The sequence below is a fragment of the Cetorhinus maximus genome, chromosome 16, assembly GCF_964194155.1.
Source record: "Cetorhinus maximus chromosome 16, sCetMax3.hap1.1, whole genome shotgun sequence".
NCBI classification, from domain to species: domain Eukaryota; kingdom Metazoa; phylum Chordata; class Chondrichthyes; order Lamniformes; family Cetorhinidae; genus Cetorhinus; species Cetorhinus maximus.
In genome coordinates, this window is record NC_135894.1 from 10,094,893 (window position 1) to 10,121,492 (window position 26,600).

The following is a 26,600-nucleotide window of genomic DNA, read 5'->3' on the forward strand; positions in this document are numbered from 1 at the left end:
TTGCCCAAGAATGAAACTAGCGCTTTAACATTCCCACAAAAGTAAATTTGCTGAGAAATTAGTTCTATATTCGGTTATTAATGAGAATGATCTTGCTTTTGTGGAATGTGGTTTGGTGCTAGGTACAGAATAATAAGTCAAAGGGAGTGAAAGAGTTGATGAGGGCAAGCAAGAAGTAATAATTAGTATTAAATCAACTTGGATCTTCAAAGGCTGAATCATAGGAGATATTTAACACAAAGGCTTATTAACCTCCAAGTGTCTGACATATAGGGGAAATCATCTCCCAGGCTCTAGTTAACATTTTGCCCATTTTCACAGGAATGCAAAGACGTTACATTTTGTGGGGAGCACAGATCAGCTGAGCAGTGCGTGATGTACAGTTCAATAGTTTGATTGATCTGTGTTTGATTATGCTGGCTGGTTCTCTGTTCTGTGTCACTGTACTTGATTGCTTAAGCATGTGGATGGAACTAAGTAGCTAAGAATACTGAGAGAAGCTTCTAGAGAAAATACCTGGGGCTCTGGCTCAGATCATGTGTGTGTATCCTGTAAGTTCTGAGATGTTTTAAAAGTATTTTAAACAAACTACATTGCTCAGAGATATATTAGACATCTAAAATATACCAAAAAAACGGTGATTTTTAAAATTCATTCGTGGGATGTGGGCTTCGCTGGCTGGGCCAGCATTTATTGCCCATCCCTAGTTGCCCTTGATAAGGTGGTGGTGAGCTGCCTTCTTGAACTGCTGCAGTCTATGTGGTGTAGGTGCACCCACAGTGCTGTTAGGGATGGAGTTCCAGGATTTTGACCCAGTGACAGTGAAAGAATAGCGATATATTTCCAAGTCAGGATGGTGAATGACTTGGAAGGGAACTTCCACGTGGTGGTGTTCCCATCTGTCTGCTGCCCTTGTCCTTCTAGATGGTAGTGGCCATGGGTTTGGAAGGTATGGTCTAAGGAGCCTTGGTGAATTCCTGCAGTGTATCTTGTAGATGGTACACACTGCTGCTACTGTGCGTCAGTGGGGGAGGGAGTGAATGTTTGTGGATGTGGTGCCAATCAAGCAAGTTGCTTTGTCCTGGATGATGTCCAGCTTCTTCAGTGTTGTGGGAGCTGCACTCATCCAGGCAAGTGGGGAGTATTCCATCACACTCCTGACTTGTGCTTGTAGATGGTGGAGAGGCTTTGGGGAGTCAGGAGGTGAGTTACTCGCTGCAGGATTCCTAGCCCCAGACCTGCTCTTGTAGCCACAGTATTTACATGGCTAGTCCAGTTCAGTTTCTGGCCAATGGTAACCCCCAGGATGTTGATAGTGGGGGATTCAGTGATGGTAATGCCATTGAACGTCAAGGGGCGATGGTTAGACTCTCTCTTGTTGGACATGGTCATTGCCTGGCACTTGTGTGGCACGAATGTTACTTGTCACTTGTCAGCCCAAGCCTGGATATTGTCCAGGTCTTGCTGCATTTGGACATGGACTGCTTCACTACCTGAGGAGTTGTGAATATTGCTGAACATTGTGTAATCATCAGCGAACATCCCCACTTCTTTCCTTATGATGGAAGGAAGGTCATTGATGAAGCAGCTGAAGATGGTTGAGCCGAGGACACTACCCTGAGGAACTCCTGCAGTGATGTCTTGAAGCAGAGATGACTGACCTCCTACAACCACAACCATCTTCCTTTGTGCTAGGTATGACTCCAACCAGTGGAGAGCTTTCCCCTGATTCCCATTGGCTCCAGTTTTTCCAGGGCTCCTTGATGCTACACTCAGTCAAATGCTGCCTTGAAGTCAAGGGCAGTCACTCTCACCTCACCTTGGGAGTTCAGCTCTTTTGTCCATGTTTGAACCAAGGCTGTAATGAGGTCAGGAGCTGAGTGGCCCTGGCAGAACCTAAACTTGGCAGTCGGTGAGCAGGTTATTGCTAAGCAGGTGTGCTTGATAGCACTGTTGAATGTATAACAGGTGGGAGAATCATTCCGCCTGCCTGATGATGTTGGAAGGAAACCAAATCCATTGTTGTGGTCGGACCTGCTTACAATGCAATTGGCAAGCTGCCTGCATTAATTACACTCCCTTTTAAGTAGTTCACTGATTGGGAGGATTAGAAATATGACTGGGCTGCCATTGCATAAAGAAAGCCTGTGCCTCTTAAAGGGGTGACACATTTTTCATGTTGCCTTTGATTGATTTTCTGAATGCGCTGGCAAAATTATATCGTTCAGGGCTCCAGGATTTGCTGATGGCACCATGGAAGCACTCATGGAGTAAGTAAGTAGCAGGAAGGAGATCACCTTCCCTTCTGATTGGCACTGCCACTGTTGCAATGTTGCCAACAACAATATAGAGAGGTGGAAAAGTGCATCAGTGTTGCTTGCATTGTACTAGGGCCAGGCAAAGAAAACAATTTGATGACCTCACCAGGACAGCCAAAATAAGGCTAATTTCTCCCTTAGTCTCTGCTCAGTCCTTCAATGTCCTGGTTTGGCCCCAAATTTAGCAATCTCCCCCTCTCCTGCTTCTCATGGCTCTCCTGAAATCACAGCAGGTCATTCCACAGCCCCTTCTTCTGCTTGCACTGTCACACTTAGGATCTGCTACCAGCCTCACAACTACTTTTCCTTTCTGCCTACAATTACAATTATCTCATCTTATAGACTATGCTAAGCTGCCTCACATCTTTTCAAAACTCTCCAACTGGGGACATACCAACGCACTTCCACTTTTCCTCAGTAGAAGCTCACAGCGCAGAAGGGAATGTACAAGAACAATCTTGCCTCAGTCTGCATGCTCACATCCAATGGAGGATGCTACTATCAACAGAACTGGCAGGGAAAGGGCACATAGCATTGACACGATGAGGCTGGAGGCCAAGCACAGCAGCATGTATGGGCATCTTGCCTTCCTTCTCTCTTTGTACTTAACTCAGTAACACACTCAACATGCCACTCTGTGGCATATTGCACTGCTGTTCTTACTTCTGTGTGCCAGCCCTTGAGCTTGCCCCCTCTTTTTAAGTCCATTAGGTATCTTGAGTTTATTGCAGCATGCACTGAAGCAGAGGATGCTCTGGAAGAAGTGCTGTTACTTGGTTGTGCTCTGTCTGACCCTGGCAGACCCACCAGCTGAAGTATTTCCTTGGAGCTTTTTCCAATGCTGCTGAAGTGACTTTGGCAGGTATTCCGTAGGGATCGTTTCCTCCGGGACACCCTGGTCCACTCCTCCATCACCCCCTACTCCTCAACCCCCACCTATGGCACCTCCCCATGCCCACGCAGAAGATGTAACACCTGCCCCTTCACTTCCTCTCTCCTCACCATCCAAGGGCCCAAACACTCCTTTCAAGTGAAGCAGCATTTCACTTGCATTTCCCCTAACTTAGTCTACTGCATTCGTTGCTCCCAATGCGGTCTCCTCTACATTGGAGAGACCAAACGTAAACTGGGCGACCGCTTTGCAGAACACCTGTGGTCTGTCCGCAAGAAAGACCCAAACCTCCCTGTTGCTTGCCATTTTAACACTCCACCCTGTTCTCTTGCCCACATGTCTGTCCTTGGCTTGCTGCATTGTTCCAGTGAAGCCCAATGCAAACTGGAGGAACAGCACCTCATCTCCTGACTAGGCACTTTACAGCCTTCCGGACTGAATATTGAATTAAACAACTTTAGATCTTGAACTCCCTCCTCCATCCCCACCCCCTTTCCGTTTCTTCCCCCTTCCTTTTGTTTTTTCCAATAATTTATACAGATTTTTCTTTTCCCACCTATTTCCATTATTTTTAAATCTATACCTTTTATGCCCTGTCAGTCTTTCCACCCCACCCCCACTAGAGCTATACCTTGAGTGTCCTGCCATCCATTTTTAATTAGCACATTCTCTTAGATAATATCACCACCTTCAACACCTCTTTGTTCCTTTTGTCTGTGACATCTTTTGATTATCTGCTCCTATCACTGCTTGCTTGTCCCTAAAACCCCGCCCCCCCAACTTCTCTCCCCCCACCCACCCCCACCTCCCCCACCTTAAACCAGCTTATATTTCACCCCTCTCCTAATATTACTCAGTTCTGTTGAAGGGTCATGAGGACTCGAAACGTCAACTCTTTTCTTCTCCGCCGATGCTGCCAGACCTGCTGAGTTTTTCCAGGTATTTCTGTTTTTGTTTTGGATTTCCAGCATCCGCAGTTTTTTGTTTTTATTTTTATGACTTTGGCAGGTGTCTTGGCCCATAACCAGAGTTTCCATGGAACCTCTGCCAATTTTCATGGCAGTGGAGCAGGTGAATTTCCAGAGGACGTTCCCAGCACGTGAGTTTGATGGGTCTGCACTGGATGATGCATTGCACGTAAGTGAGCAGGAGTGAGCACAGGTAGAAATGACACCCCAGGAAAAAATCTCACTGGAGGGCAACTTAGGAACATAGGACTTAGGAGCAGGAGTAGGCCATTCGGCCCTGAGTAGGCAGCTCATGCACCGCTGACTGATACAGACTTCAGGATTCCAACCTTTAACATAAAGATGCTTTCTGTGCATCTCAATTGCTCAATGCATTAGATTGCCTACCAGGGGGTGCTGCTGAAGCATGTCAGAGAGTGTGGGGGAGTTCACTACCAACTTGTGTGGGATCCTGGTGCAAGATGTTGATGCTCTTCAGTCTTTCATGGAGGGTATGGTCATCTCAATGAATATTGAAGCTCCGCCCAGCCTCTGGCACTAGCAGCAGCATCTCCCAGAGATACTCATACTGGGGTCATGCAGAATCTGGCCTCCACTATCTCCTTCACCTTGAACAAGATGACAATCTGAATGAACAGGGGCTTCAAATGGCCACAGATCTCCTCCACCGAGCCCTCATGCAGATCAGTGGGAGTCACACTCCAATACTGGGGCAGTCTTACAATGGGAAGGAAATTTGTAAGCTGGCATGGATAGTAATGCTGACCTTTCTTTGGATGCCAAGCACTTGAAGGTGGAAAGATTGACAAAAATGCTGGTTCCTAGCTGTTAATGTTAATGTGATCTGTTTAACTGAAGCACTCTTCCATGAGATGCTGCTCAGAGCTCTGACTACAGGTAAGTGTTGCACCTTTCCAGCTTCCTTATCATCATCAATGCCAACAATGTACTTTTGTTCATGAAGCTGAAGGTCCTCATCTTATGTTGGCTCCATGTGTTTTTCCCATTGCAAAGCAAAGTTATGCAGCAAAGTATTATCACATGGGACATTCCTTGTGAGCAGAAACGCAGGACGACACCAGTGGAACTATTGCCCGATGAGAGCTTTATAAAGACATGGATGTGATTGTAGAGCCACTGAGTATGGATTCCTGAGAGGAGTCATGAGTCAAGTGTCAGTGACTCGAAAGTAGCCAGGTTGTTTTGCAGGGGTAAAGGTTGGGAGCAGCGGGAAGGAGTGTGACAATATAAAAGCACAGTGGCTGCTTCGAGAAGAACAGGCACAGATTTGCATGAAGTGTTGCTGATGATCAGACACTGTTGCACATTAATGGAGTGGAAGACTTTTTACTTCATGAAGGCAGTAATTTCCTCTAATGGAGCCTGCTAAATGACGTGGGTGCAGTCAGAGTGTATCCAGCGATGGGGGAAGTCTGAAACCTGAGCAAATGCTAGACCCTGCTGCTTCCACAAACCCATTGGAAACCTGAAGAAATTGCAATTCTTTAGCAAGCTAACAGTGATATGCCAACTGATGTTCCTGATAATTCATGTGGCAGCTTGGATAAAGCCAGACTTAAAGAAATTGAAGGATGCAGTGGCCTTGACCACAGCAGACATTGCTGTGCTAGCAGTGGTAGTTGGATACTTGTCTGCTGCAGCTTCCTTTCACACTGCTCCTCATAGAAGTTCAAATATGTTGATCTGTCTATACACTCTGAGAGGCTAGTATATCTACTAGCGTGCTTCCTTGTATTTGCTTTCCCTGTCACTTCAGCCTCTATGCTTCTTGGTCACCTCTTCCAACTCTTGTTCAGAGCGGAGTTTCTAAAAGGACCTCGGTGGTGTGAAGGATATGTTGTCAGAAGCCTACAGACACTACTAGCACTTTGAAATTGTCCAAGTAACCAAAATTACTGTGTAATAGAAGCAAAATGTCTCTCAAAACTTTCCAATGTTTTATGTAAGACTTACAACAACAAATTGTATTTCTATAGTACCTTTAACATAATAGAACAGCCCCCAAGGTGATTCACAGGAGTGCTATAAAGTTAGGTTTGACACCAAGCCGCATAATGCGATACTAGGCAGATGGCAAAGAATGTGGCCAAGAGGTGGGTTTTAAGGAGTGTCTTAACTGAGGAAAGAGAGGCCAGGAGATGGAGAGGTCTAGGTAAGGAATTCTAGAGCTTAGGGCCTAGGTACCTAAGGGCTTGACCACAAATAACAAAACAACTAAAATCGGAGATGCCTGAGAGGCCAGGATTAGATGGGCGCAAATATTTCAGAGGGTCTTGGAGAGGGAGGAGATTACAGTGATGGGATGGGGGTGGCAGATGAGGCCATGGAGGGATTTGAAAATAAGAATGAGAGTTTAAAATCAAGGCAAATCAACCTAGAATGTCTCCCACCATCCTCTTGTGCTCTTCTGTTTGAATTTGTGCTAAATAATTAGTCGGAGTAAGATCATGCTTTTTATATAATATTATATAATACAGTGGACAAAACTCTTCAGGAGTATTGGGCCAAAGGATGTTTACTGATGAACAATATCACCTTAATCTCACGTTAACAGCCTCCAGAGATCTTCAGAGGCATAACCTGGATGCTATGTGGCACAGAACATTAAGAGTAAATTTTTTGAATACTGATTTCAAATGAATGCATTATTGCCTTATTTGTGTAGCTTCATTAGTGGCATAATTATACTAATAGCAGATAATATCATTATTGCTGCCTCTAAAATCATAGTACTTGACCAGCATCATTATATTCTTTTAAACCTTTTCCTTTAGTTCCAAATTATCAGATAACGATGAATGCCCTTGATATTTCCACAGAGTCGCTGCAAATAAGCCATGATGTCTTTGAATGTTGCTTTTCTGTGAGACTCATGCCACTGACAAGTTGCTAAATGTCACTGTGGTAAACGAATCCTGGAATATAGAAAGGTCATTATTTTCATAAAACTATTTGGCGGCCTCCATTTTACTACCATTTACATTAAATTAATGATGGTGATATTAACAAGTCTCTTAAAAGAACCTTGCATTAGTGACCATTTTCTCTTGTGGTCATTCGTTTCAGGTCTGTGAATGTCAAGTAATCTCTAAAATTGAAGGCTGAAACCATTTATAATGAATTAAAATCTTAGCTGGGTGACATTGGCAGCTCGCATTGCTGTTACTTGGTTAATATATAATGGAGGCATCTGTTTAGTAGTAAATATCTCACTGGTAACAGACATTTCTACATTTTGGAGTATTGCCAGAATACACATCTGTTCATATTGGCTTCTTTATAGGCATGCTTTTCATTTCAAAGCCAGTGACCATAAAGTAAAGCAAGCCTCAAATCCCAGGTACAACATTTCCGAATGATATACCTGCACTCGGTCATAAAGCGTGTCGGTATCTAGATTACTCGTGTTTAATTACTAATCAGGGCTTGTCATTAGATGCTTTTCACTTTAAGAGATTGCTTGGGCAGTATTGGAGGTGAGGGGATTCTGTTGTATAAGGTGTAACAGTGACTCAAAGATACTCTTGTGTTGTTTTTTCATTCATTGGTATTCAGTCCAACATTGTCAGCTTTTCATCTCACTGAGAACCACCAGAGCAAAAAGCAATCTCGCTCTTATGTGACGCTTATGAAATACTGGACTGCCTTTGTGAACTCTCTTATAGTATGCTATTGTCAAGCCAGTGATATGTATGTCCATAAAATATGGTTATTAGTTCATTCACTGTGTCTAGAGCCACAGTTTGCATTGTCAGTTCTGCTATACATGGGCCATGTGAAGGGATTTCAATTTGCATCAATGGAAAATATGTATTAGAACTGGTGCATGCAATTGTTCATATGGAATTTAGGCAAATTATACAAGGGGATCTCCAGGATAGCTTTAGACTTACACATTGAATTCTTTTAATATTAGTGTAGAGCCTACTGTTAAAATTAACATATAACAGCTTTTTGGGATACACAAAGCTGCATTTTCTTGGCAAATGAGCTAGCAGTATAATTTGGATCTATCAACCCCACGCTTCTCCAAACAGGTAATGGTGTCAAACTAGTATTGATGTCATGGTGAACAAATTGATAATTTTTTTCTAATAGTCCAATTTTAGATTTGTATTATGCATTGGCAGATGAATATGAAACAATAGTTATGAGGAATTAGTTCTTGACTGATTTTTGAATAAATGCTAACTCTAAATATGTTCAGTGTAGCCTATGTTGTGTTTATTTCACACTTAATTATCTTTTGGCTTGATTTTCATACAACTTCCCTCAAAAGGCTCAGTGAGTAAACACATTGCATGCAGATCAGCAGGCTCCCAGGTTCTTTATCTGATCTGTGGTAAGTTAGCTCACCTCAGCTGAGGTGGTGGGGTTCCGAGATAAACCAGTGAAGGGAAAGTTCAGTCGGGGATTCCAATTTCAGATTGTAATCCAGGTTTACAGCTGCTTTGATGTTACATGCCTCTGACTTCCACACACAAAACCCTCTCAGGTTATACCAATCCTTTCTCTTTGAATGCAAATTCTCATTGTATCACCAGGCCTTTTGAACTCCACTTCTTCTAATGATAAAACCCCTTTTATAGTACCAATTTTAGCAGTATAATTACTTTAGCAGTAATATTGCTAGGTATCTCCTAGCTAGGTGCAAGATTTCACTCCCCTTCTTGAATGCTCTATTCAACAAAATGCAAATGTACCTCTACCTCTGTTTACATCTCAAAACTACTACACATCAAAGCACCCAGACTAGCTGGCTTTAATCCAATCAAGACACACTCACAGACTAAACCTCTATTTTAAAAAAATTTCCAATAACATTATATACATTAATAGCTTCATGACAGTGATGCACTTTGTGACCATATAGCTACTGACCCTCACTCTAATTTCACCTGTGAGAAATGGTCACGGGTGAGATGCCCAAGCACTCATTGAGTTTTATTGCAATATGAGTGACCGCAGTGAAGGGGAGGAAGAAAGTTAAAAAAAAAAAGCTAGAAATTATTTTTCTCACTTAAAGGTCTTTCGTACAGTAACTTCTTCATTTGTTAGGAAGCACCCCTTTTCAAACAGCACTAAGTAACTTATCTACAGAAACAACATACATTTACACAGTGCCTTTCACATAATAAAGCATGCCAAGCCATTTCACAGGAATGTTATCAAACAAAATTTGACCTTGTATAAGTAGATATTATGTTAGGTGGTCAAATGCCTGGTCAAAGAGGTAGCTTTTCAGGAGGAAGGAGGGGAAGGGAGGCGGAGAGCTTTAGGGAAGGAATTCCTGAACTTCAGGCCTAAGCAGTTGAAGGTATGGCTGCCAATGGTAGGGTGATTAAAATGGAAGGTGTGAAAAGACCAGAATTGGAAGGTCGCAGAGATCTTAGAGGGCTGCTGGTTGGAGGAAGTGACAGAGATGGGGTGTGGAGAGGGTAGGGTTGGTGGCGGTGGGAGGGGGTGGGGAGAGTGTGGGTGTGCAGTGGCGGGGGATGGTGGGGTGTGCGAGTTCATGGAGGGATTTGAACATGGGGATGAAAATTTTAAAACTGTGGCATTGGTGGGCAAAGAGCCAGGCTTTGTGTGAGTTTGGATATGGGAAGCAGACGTTGAAGAAGTTCAGCTTATGTGCCTCACTTTTAATGAATATCAATACAAAAACTTAGCCCAGGGCGCAACATCAGGCAGTAAGGCTAACATCTGCTCCCTTAAAAGCAGAAAATGACATGGTATTGTTTGAGTCTCATTAGGCTACACTAAAGTATAACAGAGCTTGACAGTAAATACCAGAAAAAGAGCCAATGTTTTCATTGAATAATTACCACCTTTGAATGTGCCTTTGTTTTGTTTCCAGTTTATGTTTTCTAGTAAATTCTATCAAGCGATAATGAAAATTTTAAACTGTTCTTTAAAATAAGACTTGTTCAATGAATTTTCTACTTATTGCGGCACAGATAAAAACACTGAGTGGGCAACATATATGTATCAAATATATACAGGAATTACTGGAGGTATATGGTAGGCCCTCAGCATCTGAAAAGATGAGTTAGTATTTTGAATGTAAAGTCTTTGTTAGAAGTGTTATGATAAATGGACTGCATTGGAAAAATTAGCACGCTTTCTCTTTCCAGATACTGGGAGTCCTCCAAAATATTTTCAACACAATTCTGAGATACTTTCTCTTTTAATTTCTGCACCAAGCACTCATGCTGTCCCTTTCCTCCCAGCAATTAATTATAACAGAAGAATATGGAGCTAATTCACACTGCCCCAATAATATCTCCGTAACACTGGCTTCAAAAGAACATTAGGGCTAATTTGATCTTGGTCCACCTGGTGGTGGTACTACAATTGGAGTGCTGCACTTACCATCCTGTTCTTGCTCCTGTCTAGCTGATGAGCTTTGACCCAGAGTTTTTACATGGGTGACCCAGGTGTCCGTCTGAATTAGGTGGGAGGCTTATTTAAGCATCCAGAGCAATTTGCTTTGATTCCTGTAAGGCCTTGATGCAAATTCAATACTGCAATATGGGCAGAGCAAGTCCCACACACTTTCTTTCCAATGGAGGTGAGTGGCCAAAGACACTTGTGTTAAAGGGAGCACTGGTGATGTTCCAAGAACAGCCCAGAATTTTCTTTTTTGTGTTATGTTTTTTGTGGAGCCAGGAGAAAGATAGATTCCTGCTCCTCGTGGCTCCACACTCCAGGTCCCTTCCAGCTCAGGCTCACCCATCTTGGTGCTCACTCTCTCCCTCCTGTCCCAGATGCTACCTGCAACTTGCTTGGCATTTGAGCAGCAAATATTGCAGTGGACGGTGCCAGTGAGCTGCAGTGGAATGCACATTTGGGGCGCGCTGCTTGCTTGTGGAATGAGAAAAGCCTTAGGTTTCTATACGGCCTGGGCCTCCTGCTGACAAGACCAGACAGTGCCCGCCAGTTCTTTGCCAGCTGTGAAAATTGATCATACTGCCTTCTGAAACAGCATGATGATTCCTTTTCTTACCCTATCACCTCTGTGTGTAAGATTGAATTATAATCAAGCACTGTCTGTATGAGAAAAGATAACTTAAGTGGCAAACCGATTTTCCATGTTCTGCAAAATAATGTAATTTGAACTGAAATACCTTAATGAGCCACAAAAGTCTTGTTTATTTGTGTGTTCTGTCATCACAGTGAAAATTATGCTCAGCTCTTCCTTCCCTAGAGACCAACAAAGATTGTCTTTAAATAATAGGTAATTCTGTACCATGATCTCATCTACTTAAAGGACTGTGTTCAAATTAAATCAAATGCGTTTCGCCTGGGACAACCAGCAAACAAAAGGCTACTTCTCTTACCCTCACAACCCATCTGTGTGACCTGGAATTTGGGATCCAGATCACAAATGTGAAAAACTAGTGGCTTCAGTCGGATTCTCACAAAACCAGACATGAATTGAGATAGTTAATGTCTCCAATCCTTGAGAGTCAGTGGTAAAAGCAGAAGATGGACTTTGGATTAAAAATTAGGCTTCTGAGGCCTAATTTTACAAGGCTACAGTGTCAGCATGGAGTCTCGCTAGTGGCAAGTATGAGTCAGCAACACTATAGGCCTATTCCTGTTGAGCTGTTTCATTTTGCAAGGCTCCACACAGTTATAGAAATCTTACAAAATTAACTCTTTGATGTCTGGTTTGAATATTTGAAATTTCTGTATCCACAATTCAAAATGAGATAGATGACAATTCCATGTCTAAATCGAAGTATTTTCCAGTCCCCTGTATTGAAAAACATTATCTGTTTTTTTTTTTACCTATTTTTCTCAGGCTGACGCTAACATTATCCTGTCCAATGGACTTGAAAAATTTTCCAATGGATGTACAAACATGCGCGATGCAGTTAGAGAGCTGTGAGTAACTGGATTACATGTACACGTACACAAGTCTCATTTCAGCCTCTGATGAACCATACCTACTAACAGTATAATAATAAGAGCATTCATAAACTTTGCTAATCATGCCATCTATTTCTAATTCATAGGTTATAAACCAAAGCCATCCACTGTATTTTGTTTTCATGTTAATTTGCAAACTAAATCTTCTGGTTCATGAACTCCAAGACATTATTATTTCATAAAGTCCTTTCAGTAATTGTCTCTGTCAGAAATATATGAGCAAAACCTCAGAGGTAAATGAATATGTTCTTTAATGTGCTGCCACCTTAATTATACATCATCCAAACAACCTTCAGTCCAATATCTATTGTCTTTGACTTCACTGTTAATACAGCATGTCAATTCAATACTAATACAGCCAGATTTTCTTCATGCTTGGCCTACATCTGTCTCCGACCACTTCCATTGTGTCCTTGACCATATCCAACACCCTGAACATCTTCCATGCTCCAGATCCATGAAAGCCTGTCATCATTGGACATCAGAGATAAAGCTTCAGTAAGCCAGTCTACATTTCCATTACTTTACTTTATATCTTTTAATGAGCTTCATCAAACTGGTTCATCAAGGTCATTTGCTGATTTAATCGAATCTTGCTGGGTTCATTGATACCTTTCTGTTGGCCTGCAGTTGGATATACAATGAACGATCTGATTTTTGAGTGGCTGGATGAAGGGCCGGTGCAGGTTGCAGATGGGCTGACCCTTCCACAGTTTCTTCTAAAGGATGAGAGGGAACTAGGATATTGCACAAAGCATTATAATACAGGTAGGCCTGATTCATCTTTGGAACATTGGAATCTATTAATGGGAATTCATCTTGTGAAGATAAGAATTTGTCTGGTCAACATGTTTAATTAAGTCATAAATGCTATGGTGAAGGTCTCTTCCATTTGGTAATTAGATCAAAATGTTAAATCCATTCTTTAAGAATGATATCGATAGAAATATCAAAGAGAGGAAATCTTCTTCATACATTTATGCTGCTACTGCTCATGGTGCCTAGAGTAACTCTTAGCCTCCCAGGAAGCAAAATGAATCATTTATTAAATATTTCCTGCTGTATAATTGAGCGACCCACATTGAAACTGGAATTAGCGCTGTCGGAACATGATGTGGGTGAACACCAAGTATTTGGGACTAGATGCATGCACTGCACAATTTCCCTTCCATTCAACTGAATGGACAAAAATCATGACCACCAACCTTCAATCCTTGATACATTCTCGTTGCATGAGAGCAATGAATCATCAAATCTATCTCCTTTCCCTTCAAATGTTATAGTTAAGTAATGCATTTATTGTTGTGTTGCTGGTTATCATTCCCTGGGACTGAAGTTCCCTCTTCTACCCTCCCCAAAATGGCAGGAAAATGAGAGGGTGAGGCCATTTACACCCACCTCCCTATCCTGACCTCATGTTTCTTCCCCTCGCCCCTGTGGGGACTCCACTGATCATTATTAAACTGCCTGCTGTGTGTCAATGTACAAAGTGGGCAGGAAAGTGAAATCTGATCTCCCATTCCACTTCCTTCCTGCCATCTCTTGTTCCTGCCTGTCCAGAGTAATGAAATAATGTCCCTAAAGTACAGCAGTGGAGAGGGAGAGGCTAGTAGAGGCTTCCAATCCCTGCGTTCTGACCCTGTGACTCACTGGCCTGGGTTGAGGTCTTCACCAGCTACAGCTCATGGCATCCTTGGGGTTCATCTGCTTCTTCTGCCCCGTACCGCATCTTGTGATGCTCCGGCACGTTTCCTCACTAACATTGATGAGGTCCCTCGTTGTGGCAGAAATCCTCAAGAGATTCCCACTGGTCATGAGTGGTATTGATCACAAAACCAGGAAAAAAGACTTGGAAAGAGTGGTGTTGAAGGTCTGTGTGGGTGTATGGTCCATCTGTTGGAACCACCGTATGAGGAAAGTGCAGCCCCATAACTCCAAGGCTGGTCATCACAATGTTTAACCCGGCCCTCAATTTATAACTATCTTTCCATTCAGCTTTAGATCAGATCAAATGCTGGTTCTGCCACTGACGTTCATGTTCCAAGAACAAATGAAAAAAAGTTTGTTTGGTAATGGGCACAGGGTAATTATACTTCTATTGTTCGAGTAATTCTGGATACCCAGTTAACTGGCCATTTATTTATTTGCCATTCATGGAATCCATGTGCAAATTGGCTGGCATGTTTGCATACATAACAAAAGCGACTTTTTTCCTTATTCTTTTATGGAATGTGGGCATCACTGGCAGTACCAGCATTTGTAGCCCATCTCTAATTGCCCTTAAATTGAGCGACTTGCTAGGATCAGAGGGCAGTTAAGAGTCAGCCACATTGCTGTGGGTCTGGAGTCACATGTAGGCCAGACCAGGTAAGGACAGCAGATTAAGGCACTTGAGAACCAGGTGCTTTTTTTTACAACAATCTATGATAGTTGTTAGGGTCACTATTTCTGAGATTAGCTTTTAATTCCAGATTTATTCATTGAATTTTAAATTTCACTGGCTTCCTGAACCCATGTCCCCAAAGCCTGGGCCACTGGATTACTGGTCCAGTGTCATTAAACCCCTACAGTTCAAAATTAATCCAATAGTTGTAAAATTCTAGAGAATGTTCTCATGTGCAGAATTTTACACTGATCGGGCGGGTGTGCGCCCGACCCAATCGGGCGTGAAATCACACAAGATGACGTCAGGCGAGTGTCCCAACGTCATCCCGCTTTCGTGCGATATTATAGTCGGCAGGCGCGCACAGGTGTCGGAGCTGCACCCGCCATCGTTTAAGAGGCCAGTTAAGGCGATTAAAAAGGTAACTGACCAAAATTTCACGTTATCTGTGTGATTTTGCATGGGCAAAACGGGTAGGTGGGCAACCGACAATTTGAAAAACCTCATCCAAGGGCTGGATAAAAAGGGTCAGCAGCATTGTCGGTGTGAGTAGTGAGGAGTTTTGGAGATAGTTTGATGCTGGTTGCTTTTTGGTACTTGGCAGCTTTGTCTATGTTCGGGGCTTCATTCTCAGCATTTCCAGGCTTCATTTCAGGACTAATTGGTGTCTCCAAGGCCCCCTGAGGTTTCAGACCGTGTGGACCCTTCCAGGTATCAGACAGCCTTCCCTTACCCTGGTAATGTGGATTATGCTCTCCACTGGAGGCACCGCCTCTGAGGGGGAAGAGAGGGGCAGAAGGGAGAGGAGGCCGGATGTCCCAATGCAGCTTCCAGGGGAGGGACCTGTGGGAGGAGAGACGCAGGCACAAGGGGCACAGGGTCAGCAGGTAGTCCAAGGCGGAAGGGGCTGCAAAGAAGACACTATCCTGCTGCCAGGGTTTACAGGTGGTGATGCAGCTACCTCAATACGTCTGAGGTGCAATGCTGAAGGAGGCTCCACCTCTCCAGGGAGACAGCGACCTCCATTTGTCAGATGATCAGGCCAGAGGCCACCTCCGACTGTGTGGGTGGACACCCCATGCCAGTGGCTCTGAAGGTCATAATGGCCCTCAACTTCTATGCACCTGGCTCTTTCCAAGGGTCAGTGGGAGATCTTTGTAGTCTCCTAATCAGCTGTCCACAGTTGCGTCAAGTTGTTGACAGAAGCTCTGTTCAGGAGAGTATTGACTTTCATTCATTCCCGTATGGACGAGGCCAGCCAGGCTGAGTGAACCAGAGGCTTTGCAGCGATTGCCGGGTTCCCCCGCATCCAGGGTGCCACCAACTGTACAGATGTGGCCATCAAGGCACCAGCGGGTGAGCCGGATGCCTTCGTCAACAGGAAGGGCTTCCACTCCATGAACGTGCAGATAGTGTGTGAACACAGGATGCTGATTCTACAAGTCTGTGCAAGGTACCCAGGCAGCTCCCACGACGCTTACATCCTCAGACACTCCCAGGTGCCGGGGCTCTTCAGTGCTCCAGCCCGGCTGGATGGATGGCTGCTGGGTGACAAGGGCTATCCCCTCAGAAGGTGGCTCATGATGCCTCTCCGCCATCCAAGAACAGAGGCAGAGCAGCATTATAATAGGAGCCATGCCTCCTCAAAGGCGGTGATAGAGAGAACCATAGATCTTCTGAAGATGCGCTTCCGATGCCTGGATCATTCGGGGGTGCACTACAATACCCACCAGAGCGGGTGTCCCTGATAGTGGTTGCATGCTGCACCCTCCACAACCTGGCACTGGAAAGGGGGGACCCACTGTGCAGCTGCACAGAGGATGAATCCAGTGTTGATTCAGGAGAGGAGCACGATGAGGAGAACGCTGAGGGCATGGAGCCAGACCTCTGTAACCTCCAAGGAGGCAGGGACACCAAGGACGCTGTGATCCAACACTCCTTCAGCTAGGCTGCCAAACAGCCACTCCCACCTCATGCCAGGGCTGCTGCCTCCATCCCGGGTGTCTGAAATGCCCCTGTCATGTGAACCCAAAGTCCACTCAGTGCCTGTGCAATAAAGTTTAGAGCCACCCATTACGTACTGAAATAACCTGCACCAAAAATAAAAGGTGAAGCATACTCAGGCCTTCACAACAAAAGCAAATTTAATGTTACTGTCACATTGAAATCACATTGACATGACCATTACTGGCGTTGATGTCCACACCAGTAAACATATAAACCAAACATAACTGAACAGAAGATCACCCGTGACCAGTCCCTCTTGTGCTCATGGTACCTTAAACTTACATTTATGAGTACTACGTCTTGGTGCCCACCCTCTCACTGGCACTGGCATTGGCATTGGAGACAGCCTGCTGACTCTGCTGTCCTGTTGGCCTTGATGACCTTGGTGGTCGTCCTCTGGCCAGCGGAGCCTGTGCTGGCCCCGCCTGGGAGGGAGTGGCCAGTTCCACAGTTGGCATCTCTCCAATCACTGCAGCCTCATCAGATGCCACGGTCACTGACAGAGGGGTGGAGGAGCTGCTGCCCTCATCCGGAGCACCCTGAGAGGAGCTCACAGCGACGACAGGCAGCTGCTGCGCCGACGTGAGGTCGCTCTGGACCTCTCTGCTCACCGTTGATGGATGGGCACCTAGCTGGGATACTGGGTGCCTCATCCATCTCCCACACTGGCACTGACCACCTGAGGTCATTGCTTGTGTATGGGCTTCCTGGTCCGAGCGCAACCTCAGGAACCCCTGATTCTGTCCCTGGAGCTGTCCCTCCATGAGAGTCGCTACTCCCTCAATGGAGGATGCAGTGCGCTCGACTATGAGGGTCAGCGCAGTGCTCATGCTCTGCATGGACTCCTCCATAATGGAGACCATGGCAGACCCTCATGGATCTCTACCGAATCCTGCCGCACATCCCACTGGACGTCCAGCATCTGCCGCCTAATGGATGATTCCAGAGGCTCATCATCTGCCTTCGACCCAGCATCAAATCTAAGGGAGAACAAGGACATGTCATAGTTAAAGTCTTCACACTGTCACTGTGCATGCCAGGCACCCTGGTGAGACAATGGAGATCTGCATCATGGTGCCATCGTCTTTCAGTGATCAATGGGAACTCCAGGTTCGAGGCTCCCATCAATGATGAGACTACATTAGAATGGTTCACAATCCGAAATTCTCACCTCTATGCATTGGACTCTTACTTTCGCCTGACACCCCGGCCTCTCCACGACTGCTTACACGGGTAGCATGCTGGCTCTCCAGCTCAAGGGTGTCCTGCTCAAACCTGCGGAGCAGCAGCAGGTTGGGCAGGCCTCCACCTGTACGTGACCTTTCCAATTGGTTATGGCTCATCTTCCCCTGAAAGGGCAGAGGAGCATTGATTAGTCCACTCCCTACCTGCAGCGCCATTGCAGCCTGGCCAGCTCCAGCTGAGGAGCACCTCGCAGGGCACATCTGAGTTGTGGCCCTCAAGCCACAAGGCACTCAGTCCAAGCAGCCAGGGCTCACCCCCTTGGCTAGCCCCAGCATCATTGACAGTTGGCACTCAGACTCTAACACCCCAGAGCTCCACTGGGGGATAACCAACCCTTAATGCTTCTGCACACTGATCCATGCCAACACAGTACTCACCCTTGCTGAGCGCAGCAGGTTATTGAACCTCTTGTGGCACTGCACCCATGTGTGCCGCACCACGTCATGTCTGATGACCGGTGCTGCCACCTCCTCCTATGCTTTCTTTGTGAGGTGCAGTTGCCTCCTCCTCCCATCTCTAGGGACAAGAGTTTCCCTCCTGACAGCCACTTCCTCCAAGAGAACGGCGAGGCACTCATCCGAAATGCAGGGGGGGCTGAGTGCCCAACTGACTTGCCCTCCTGCCTGGTGTCTCCCGTCGCACTTAGTTCCATAACTTTACATTTGAAAATGCAGACGATACATTCTTCCTTGGCAGCCTTCATAAGGGGCTGCCTGAGCCGTGTTTAAACCGACCACCGGGTCGCCATTGGACCCAACGGCTGACAGGCCACCCACCCACACCTTCCCGACCACTGGGGAGCCACATTTCATGTTGGGTGGGCCTCAATTAGCCTGCCAGTGGGAAATCGCTGTCGTGGGCCGATCGTGGGCGCTGGCCCATTTCCTGGCTGATTCCGAGCCTGATGATCGCGCCCACCCTCCAACCTAAAAATGCTGCCCCATGATATGATAAGGCATCGTGTGTAGGTGCAAACTCTGAGCAATGTTGCTGCTGTAGTAATTATAGTTTTGGGAAATGTTGGACTGTAGGTTTAAGAATAAACCTGTGCTGTAAGATCGCATGATCTATGTAAACCAGTGTGTTAGCAGCGCGGGGGAAAGTCTACAGTAGAGTTCTTCTTTAGTTATGGAGTTTGATGTACATGTGTAGTGTCTACTGCTACCTTGTAAATAAAGTCAAATGTTTCCACTAAGAAAAGTTGTCTGAAGGTCAACTCTATAACAAACTAGCGATGAGAATAAATCAGAATCGGTGCTGTAACCCGCCCAGCAATTGTGAGTATCTAAGTTTGTTAAAAATAACAGAAGGTATGCTCATCTGAAGTGCCACAGTTTGGTAGAATCGATCCCTTTGAGCCAGTCACAGGCAATTGTTCTCAGTGTATAGAACCTCTTGCGTTCTCCTTTCAAGCAAATGAAATCACGGGGGAAGAAAAGAGGAGAGCAATCTCCTTGAGTACCTGTGGGAGCAAAACCTACAGTTTGATTCGAAGCTTGACAGCCCCCAGTGGCTCAGATTCAAAGACTTTCAGTGAATTAGTAGACCTTGTTAAGGGACATTTCCAATTTAAGCCCTCAGTCACAATGCTGAGGTTCATGTTCAATTCACGGAATATAGCCCCTGGGGAGATAGTTGCTACCTACATGATGAAATTAAAGCAACTAATGGAATATTGTGATTTTGGGGAAACCCTGAATGACAAGCTCAGAGATTGTTTAGTATGTGGTGTGCAGGAAGACACTATTCAGTGAAGATTGCTGGCTGAATTGAATCTTGATTTTAAGAAAACATTAGAAATAGTGTTGGTGTTGGCAAGCACTGTAAGGGATTCACAAGCAATTCAAGGGGTGCAAAATGGCGCTGTACTCAAAATTGGGCGGGAACCATCAGCCAAAAGTGGCGCAAAAAGCTGGGACTTTGCTGCGAAGCGGGAAACAGCCCCCGCTAAAATGAGAGGAAGCAGCTTAGCAACTAAATCAAAAAATAACCCTCAGTGACGTGGAAACAAACATTCTTCTAGTGATTGCCATTATAAAAAGTAGAATATTATTTTTGTTACAGAAGTGGACACATGATGAGACAGTGCAAAGTGAGATTTAAACAAGCTTCCAAACGACAAACGAAGTCCACTGAAGTCTATAGTGTCAAAGAGCCAGAAACAACCAATTCTGACATTTATTCATTATTCAACATGAAAGTTGGGAAGACAGAGCCAATATTTGTTACAGTGCAAGTGAATGGTAATCCATTAAAAATGGAAGTAGACACGGGTGCTTCTACCTCTGTAACAGGAGAACACACTTTCAGATATTTAAATAAAGGTGATTAACAAATAAAGTTAGAACAGACATCTGCCAAGTTGAAAATGCACACAGGAGGTCCAGTTTTCAAAAATGGGTTTGTTTTTATTCAATCACGGGGTGTGGACATCACTGGAAATGCCAGCATTTATCGTCCATCCCTAATTGCACTTGTGAAAGTGGAGGAAAGCCACAGGCCATGTCATGAAGGTAATCCACAGTGGTGTTAAATAGTGAGCTCCAGGATTTTGAGCCAGTGATGATAATGGATGGTGTCAAGCTTCTTGAATGTTACTGGAGTTGCAGCCATCCAGGCAAATGGAGAGTATTCCACCACACTCCTGAGCGTTGTGGCTTGTAGATGGTAGACAGGCTTTGGAGGGGGGTCAGTTGCCTCAGAATTCCCAACCTCTGACTTCTTCTTGTAGCCACAGTATTTATGTGGATGGTCCAGTTCAATTTCTGATCAAAGGATGTTGGTGGGGAATTGAGCGACGGTAACGCTGTTGAATATGAAAGGTAGGTGATTAGAGATGATCTCTGGTTGGAGATGGTCATTGCCTATACTTGTGTGACGCAATGTTACTTGCCACTTATCAACCCATGCATGAATATTGCCCAGGTCTTACTGCATATGGACACAGGCCGCTTCAGTATCTAAAGATTTGACAATGGGATTGAACTCTGTGCAATCAGCTGTGAACTTCCCATTCTGAACTTATGATGGAAGGAAGGCCATTGATGAAGCAATTGAGGATGGCCAGCCCTATGACACTACACTGAGGAACTCCTGCAGTGATGTCCTGGGATTGAGAAGATTGACCTCCAACAATCACAACAACCTTCCTTTGTGGTGGATATAACTCTAACCAATGGAGAATTTTACCCCTGATCCCCATTGACTTCAATTTTACTGGGCTCTTTGTTGCTACACATGGATAAATGCTGCCTTGATGTCAAGGGTAGTCACTCTCACCTCACCTTTTGAATTCAACTCTTTTGTCCATGTTTGGACCAAGACTGTAATGAAGTCTGGAGCTGAGTCGTACTGGTGGACGCTGAGCATCAATGAACAGTTGTTGTTGTATAAGTGCTGCTTGACACTACTGTCAGCAACACCTTCCATCACTTTGCTAATGATTGAGAGTAGACTGATGGGACAGTAATTGGACGGATTTTCTTTGTCCTGCTTTTTGTGGACAGGACAATTTTCCATATTGTCACGTAGATACCAATGTTGAAGCTAAACTGGAACAGTTTGGCAAGTTATAGATCACGAGTTTCCAGCACTACAGCATTATTACTGTGCCACAAGAGTGTTGTTTTTGTCTGTGTGCTGCCTGTGTATGTATGTGTAATCATTTAGATCACTGTTCAATAAAGCTAGTTATATCAGTGCATAAATTTTCAAATTCAACCCTCTTAGTGAATTAAAAATGTTTAAAAGTTTCAACCCATCTCTAGTACTATAACCTCTCTATATCACTAATCATATGAAATGACTCAGACACTTGTCACCTTTTTTTTTTACAGTGAATCATCTGAACTCCAAATTAGTCCAAATTTACTTTAGCTCCTGGCTTGAGATGCAGATAAATTGACAGATTTGCTGAGCCTTGGGCCCACAGTAATTTTCCTCTTGCTAACTGTGTTCAGTCTCTATGTCTTGGAGGCAGATATTTCCCTTATTATGTGCTTCAGTCATTGGCTGCCAGCCTAAATAGTGACACTTTATTTTTTCCCCTGCTGACAGACATGCCACAGAATGGTGTTATTTCACCAGCCGGCAAGGGGAAAGAAAACTGATTTATATGCAAATTCAGTCGAATCTGACACGAGCAGGTAATTTTAAACCACGGAAGTGGGTGGGCTGGATCAGGAGAGACGTTAAAATGCCAAAAATTTCAAACACGCCTGAAAACCTGCCCAGTTTTGGTTTAGTGGGGGTGAGACAAAGCAAGGGCCAATCCACTCACAGGTGCTGGGCTGGTCATTAAAGGCTGCTTGCCAAGGTTTCTGTTAATCACCATTGTCCAGGTTTCACTGACCTTGGGAAATCTGGCAGGTAGGTGGTGGTGGTGGTGTGGCATTGTCACTGGACTGGTTATCCAGAGAGCCAACATAATGCTCTGGGGGCCCAGGTTCAAATCCCACCCATAAATTCAATAAATATCTGGAATTGAAAGTCTAACGATGACCATTGTTGATTGTTGTAAAATTGTTGGTGGAAAAATTCCATCTGGTTCACTAATGCCCTTTAGGGAAGGAAATCTGCTGTCCTTACCTGGTCTGGACTACATGTAACTCCAGATCCCACAGCAATGCGGTTGACTCTTAAAAATACCCTCTGAACAAGGGCAATTAGGGATGGGAAATAAATGCTGGCCTAGGCAGTGACACTTGCATCCCACGAACGAATAAAAAAAAGATTAAAGGAGGTGAGAAGTGTTGGATCCATAAGATGCAGCTTGTGGGCCAGGAGGAAGAGTGTTTCCTCCAAGCCCAACAGGATTACCCTGGAAAACACCCCCCATAAATTGTCTGACTACCCCTGCTCAACCACGATCACTGAATCCATCCAACCTGCAATCTCCCCTTGTAGTTTGTTATCTTCCCATACCTACCTGCTTCTTGTGTTGCTTGCTTCCATATCCAACAGGTAGCCAAGACCTAGCTGTCTGTCAGGCTGACTATCCAGTGGGAAGAACCTGGGGAAAAATAATTCAAATGCATGCTGAATCGAAAGCTCCATGGTATACAAGGAGACACTTACTTCTGCAGTTCCTGACCAGAACTCCCATCCTCTGCTCTGAAATCACACTCCAGTAAATGCCAGGAAAATATTCTCTATGCTAAAGTGAGGAACAAACTGATAGGTTCAGCTTTATTATTAGACAATCAGGATTTGTATTTCACACCTTTTCATAGGCAGCTACTTGATGCTAGTGGACAAGTTATAAATACACCTACCCTCTTCTAGCTATAAAAATAATTATGTAAACAACGCATTTTGTTGGCTTGTACCAAAAGCCTGTTGGATTTTGCATTAATTAACCATAACATTCAAAATAACGTGCACTCTACAGCTTCTACAGTTTGTCGTAACTCAAAGCATTTATTTTTGTCCTTTAGTTAGCCTACTAGCTGATTCTTCATGTTTGCTCGCATTTACATTGCCAGATCTGTCACAACAATAATAGAGCACTACATGAATCTAAATACTATATGCACCTAAATGTTACGAAAATAAATTGCTGTACCTTGACTGCTGGTTTTCAGTCATCATTTTGTTGTCATGATTCATGCTTTAAATTGCTGGTTAGAGACAGGGAACAGTCATTTTGTGTGGAACTTCTCCTTCTGTGACAATGTGAAGTCCTGTTCCACTAATTTTAAAAAATTCAATCATGGGACGTAGGCGTCGCTGGCAAAGCCAGCGTTTATTGCTCATCCCTTGAGAAGCTGGGGGTGAGCTGCCTTCTCGAACCGCTGCAGTCCATGTGGTGTAGGTACAGCCACAGTGCTGTTAGAAAGGGAGTTCCAGGATTTTGACCCAGCAACATTGAAGGAACGATGATATATTTCCAAGTCAGGATGATGAGTGACTTGGAAGGGAACTTCCAGGTGGTGGTGTTCCCATGTATCTGCTGCCCTTGTCCTTCTGGATAGTAGCATTCGTGAGTTTGGAAGGTGCTGTCTAAGGACACTTGGTGAGTTCCTGCAGTGCATCTTGTAGATGGTACACACTGCTGCTACTGTGCATATGAAGTGGAGGGAGTGAATGTTTGTGGATTGGATGCCAATCAAGCCGGCTGCATTGTCCTGGATGGTGCCATGTTTCTTGAGTGTTGTTGGAGCTGTGCTCATCCAGGCAAGTGGAGATTATTCCATCACACTCCTGACATGTGCCTTGTAGATGGTGGACAGGATTTGAAGAGTCAGGAGGTGAGTTACTCACCGCAGCATTCCTAGACTCTGATCTACTCTTGTAGCCACAGCATTCATACGGCTAGTCCAGCTCAGATTCTTTCTTGTTGGAGATGGTCATTGCCTGGCACTTGTGTGGTGGGAATGTTACTTGCCACTTATCAGCCTAAGTCTGGATATTGCCCAGGTCTTGCTGCATTTGGACATGGACTGCTTCAGTATCTGAGGAGTCGCGAACTGGTGCTGAACATTGTGCAATCATCAGCGAACATCCCCACTCCTGACCTAGTGATGGGAGGAAGGTCATTGATGAAGCAGCTGAAGATGGTTGGGCTGAGGACACTAACCTGAGGAACTCCTGCAGTGATGTCCTGGAACTGAAATAATTGACCTCCTACAACCACAACCATCTTCCTTTGTGCTAGGTATGACTCCAAACAGCAGAGAGTTTTCCCCCGATTCCCATTGACTCCAGTTTTGCTAGGGCTCCTTGATGCCACACTCGATCAAATGCTGCCTTGATGTCAAGGACAGTCGGTCTCACCTCACCTCTGGAGTTCAACTCTTTTGTCCATGTTTGAACCAAGGCAGTAATGAGGTCAGAAGCTGAGTGGCCCTAGCGGAACCCAAACTGGGTGTCAGTGAGCAGGCTATTGCTAAGCAAGTGCCGCTTGATAGCACTGTTGATGACCCGTTCCATTACTTTACTAAAGAATGAGAGTAGACTGTTGTGGCGGTAATTGGCTGGGTTGGATTTGTCCTGCTTTTTGTGTACAGGACATACCTGGCCAATTTTCCACATAGCTGGGTAGATGCCAGTGTTGTAGCTGTACTGGAACAGCTTGGTTAAGGGCGCGGCAAGTTCTGGAGCACACGTCTTCAGTACTTTCGCCAGAATATTGTCAGGCCCATAGCCTTTACAGTGCCTTCAGATGTTTCTTGATATCACATGGAGTGAATCGAATTGGCTGAAGACTGGCATCTGTGATGCTGGGGGCCTCCGGAGGAGGCTGAGATGGATCATCCACTTGGCACTTCTGGCTGAAGATTGTTGCAAATGCTTCAGCCTTATCTTTTGCACAGATGTGCTGGTCTCCCCCATCATTGAGGATGGGGATATTTGTGGAGCTTTCTCCTTCAGTGAGTTGTTTAAATGTCCACTACCATTCACGACTGGATGTGGCAGGACTGTAGAGCTTAGATCTGATCCGTTAGTTTTGGAATCCCTTAGCTCTGTCTATCGCTTGCTGCTTATGCCGCTTGGCACGCAAGTAGTCCTGTGTTGTAGCTTCACCAGGTTGACACCTCATTTTTAGGTATACTTGGTGCTGTTCCTGGCATGCCTTCCTGCACTCTTCATTGAACCAGGGTTGATTCCCTGATTTGGTGGTAATGGTAGAGTGGGTGATATGCCAGACCATGAGTTTACAGATTGTGTTTGAGTAAAATTCTGCTACTGCTGATGGCCCACAGCACCTCATGGTTGTCCAGTCTTGAGTTGTCCAATCTGTTTGAAATCTATCCCATTTAGCACAGTGGTAGTGCCACACAACACGATAAAGGGTATCCTCAATGTGAAGATGGGACTTTGTCTCCACAAGGACTGTGCAGTGGTTACTCCTACCAACATGGACAGATGCATCTGTGGCAGGCAGGTTGGTGAAGATGAGGTGAAGTATGTTTTTCCCTCTTGTTGGTTCCCTCACCACCTGCCGGAGACCTAGTCTAGCAGCTACGTCCTTTTGGAGTCATCCAGCTCGGTTAGTACTGGTGCTACTGAGCCACCCATCCAGAGTACATTCTGTGCTCTTGGCACCCTCAGTGCTTCCTCCAAGTGGTGTACAACATGGAGAAGCACTGATTCATTCACTGATGGGGGACAGTATATGGTAATCAGCAAGAGGTTCCCTTGCCCATGTTTGACCTGGTGCCCTGAGACTTCATGTGGTCCAGAATTGATGTTGAAGGCTCCCAGCGCAACTCCCTCCTGACTGTATATCACTGTGCCACCACCTCTGCTGTGACACAGCGCATATCCAGGGATGGTGATGGTGGTGTTTGGGACATTGTCTGTAAGGTATGATTCCGTGAGTATAGACTATGTCAAATGGGGAAATCACTTTAAAAGGACAGCAGAGACAATGTTAGCTTCCGTAAAGCTGACAACTTCAAACATCAGCCTTATTTAATGTGACAAGAGTTAATACTGAAAATGCATTGGAATGCTGACTTGTTATAGGTGAACCCAACATTTCATCATTTTTATCACAAGAAATGACATGGAAAATACAGAAAATCACCGTTTACAACACTTGGGGATTTAAAACTTCCTGAAAGGAATTGTGAATGCTGAAAACATGCTATTTTTTGGGGGAGCAGTGGGCGCAAAGGGCAACCAGAGGGCTTTGAGGGCCCTGGCAGCCAGGGTCAGGACCAGGATGGGGAAGAAGATGATTTAAGGTCCAGGGTGCTGGAGTTCATCATAGGGGTCAAGGCCAGGGTCAGAGCCATGGTGGGGAGTCAAATCAGGGGTTGGGAGAAGCAGAGATTGAGGGAAATTGGGAGCAGTGATTGTTTCCTTTAGTATGGGGTCAGGAGGAA

The 26,600-nt window shown here is 44.9% G+C and overlaps 1 protein-coding gene and 1 long non-coding RNA gene across 2 annotated transcripts in view; one reads left to right on the forward strand and one right to left on the reverse strand.

The window, feature by feature from the left end:
* The window catches only part of LOC144691340 (uncharacterized), a 378,016-nt gene extending 373,866 nt beyond the window's left edge, over nucleotides 1-4,150 (reverse strand). The window contains exon 1 of the long non-coding RNA XR_013579108.1: nucleotides 4,064-4,150. This is a non-coding gene — a long non-coding RNA (uncharacterized LOC144691340). The remainder of the gene's footprint in view (nucleotides 1-4,063) is intronic.
* glra2 (glycine receptor, alpha 2) overlaps nucleotides 1-26,600 on the forward strand; it is a 224,434-nt gene that overhangs the window by 99,826 nt on the left and 98,008 nt on the right. The window contains exons 5-6 of the mRNA XM_078559347.1: nucleotides 12,007-12,089; nucleotides 12,765-12,902. Of these exons, the coding sequence (XP_078415473.1) occupies nucleotides 12,007-12,089; nucleotides 12,765-12,902 (221 nt within the window). The remainder of the gene's footprint in view (nucleotides 1-12,006; nucleotides 12,090-12,764; nucleotides 12,903-26,600) is intronic.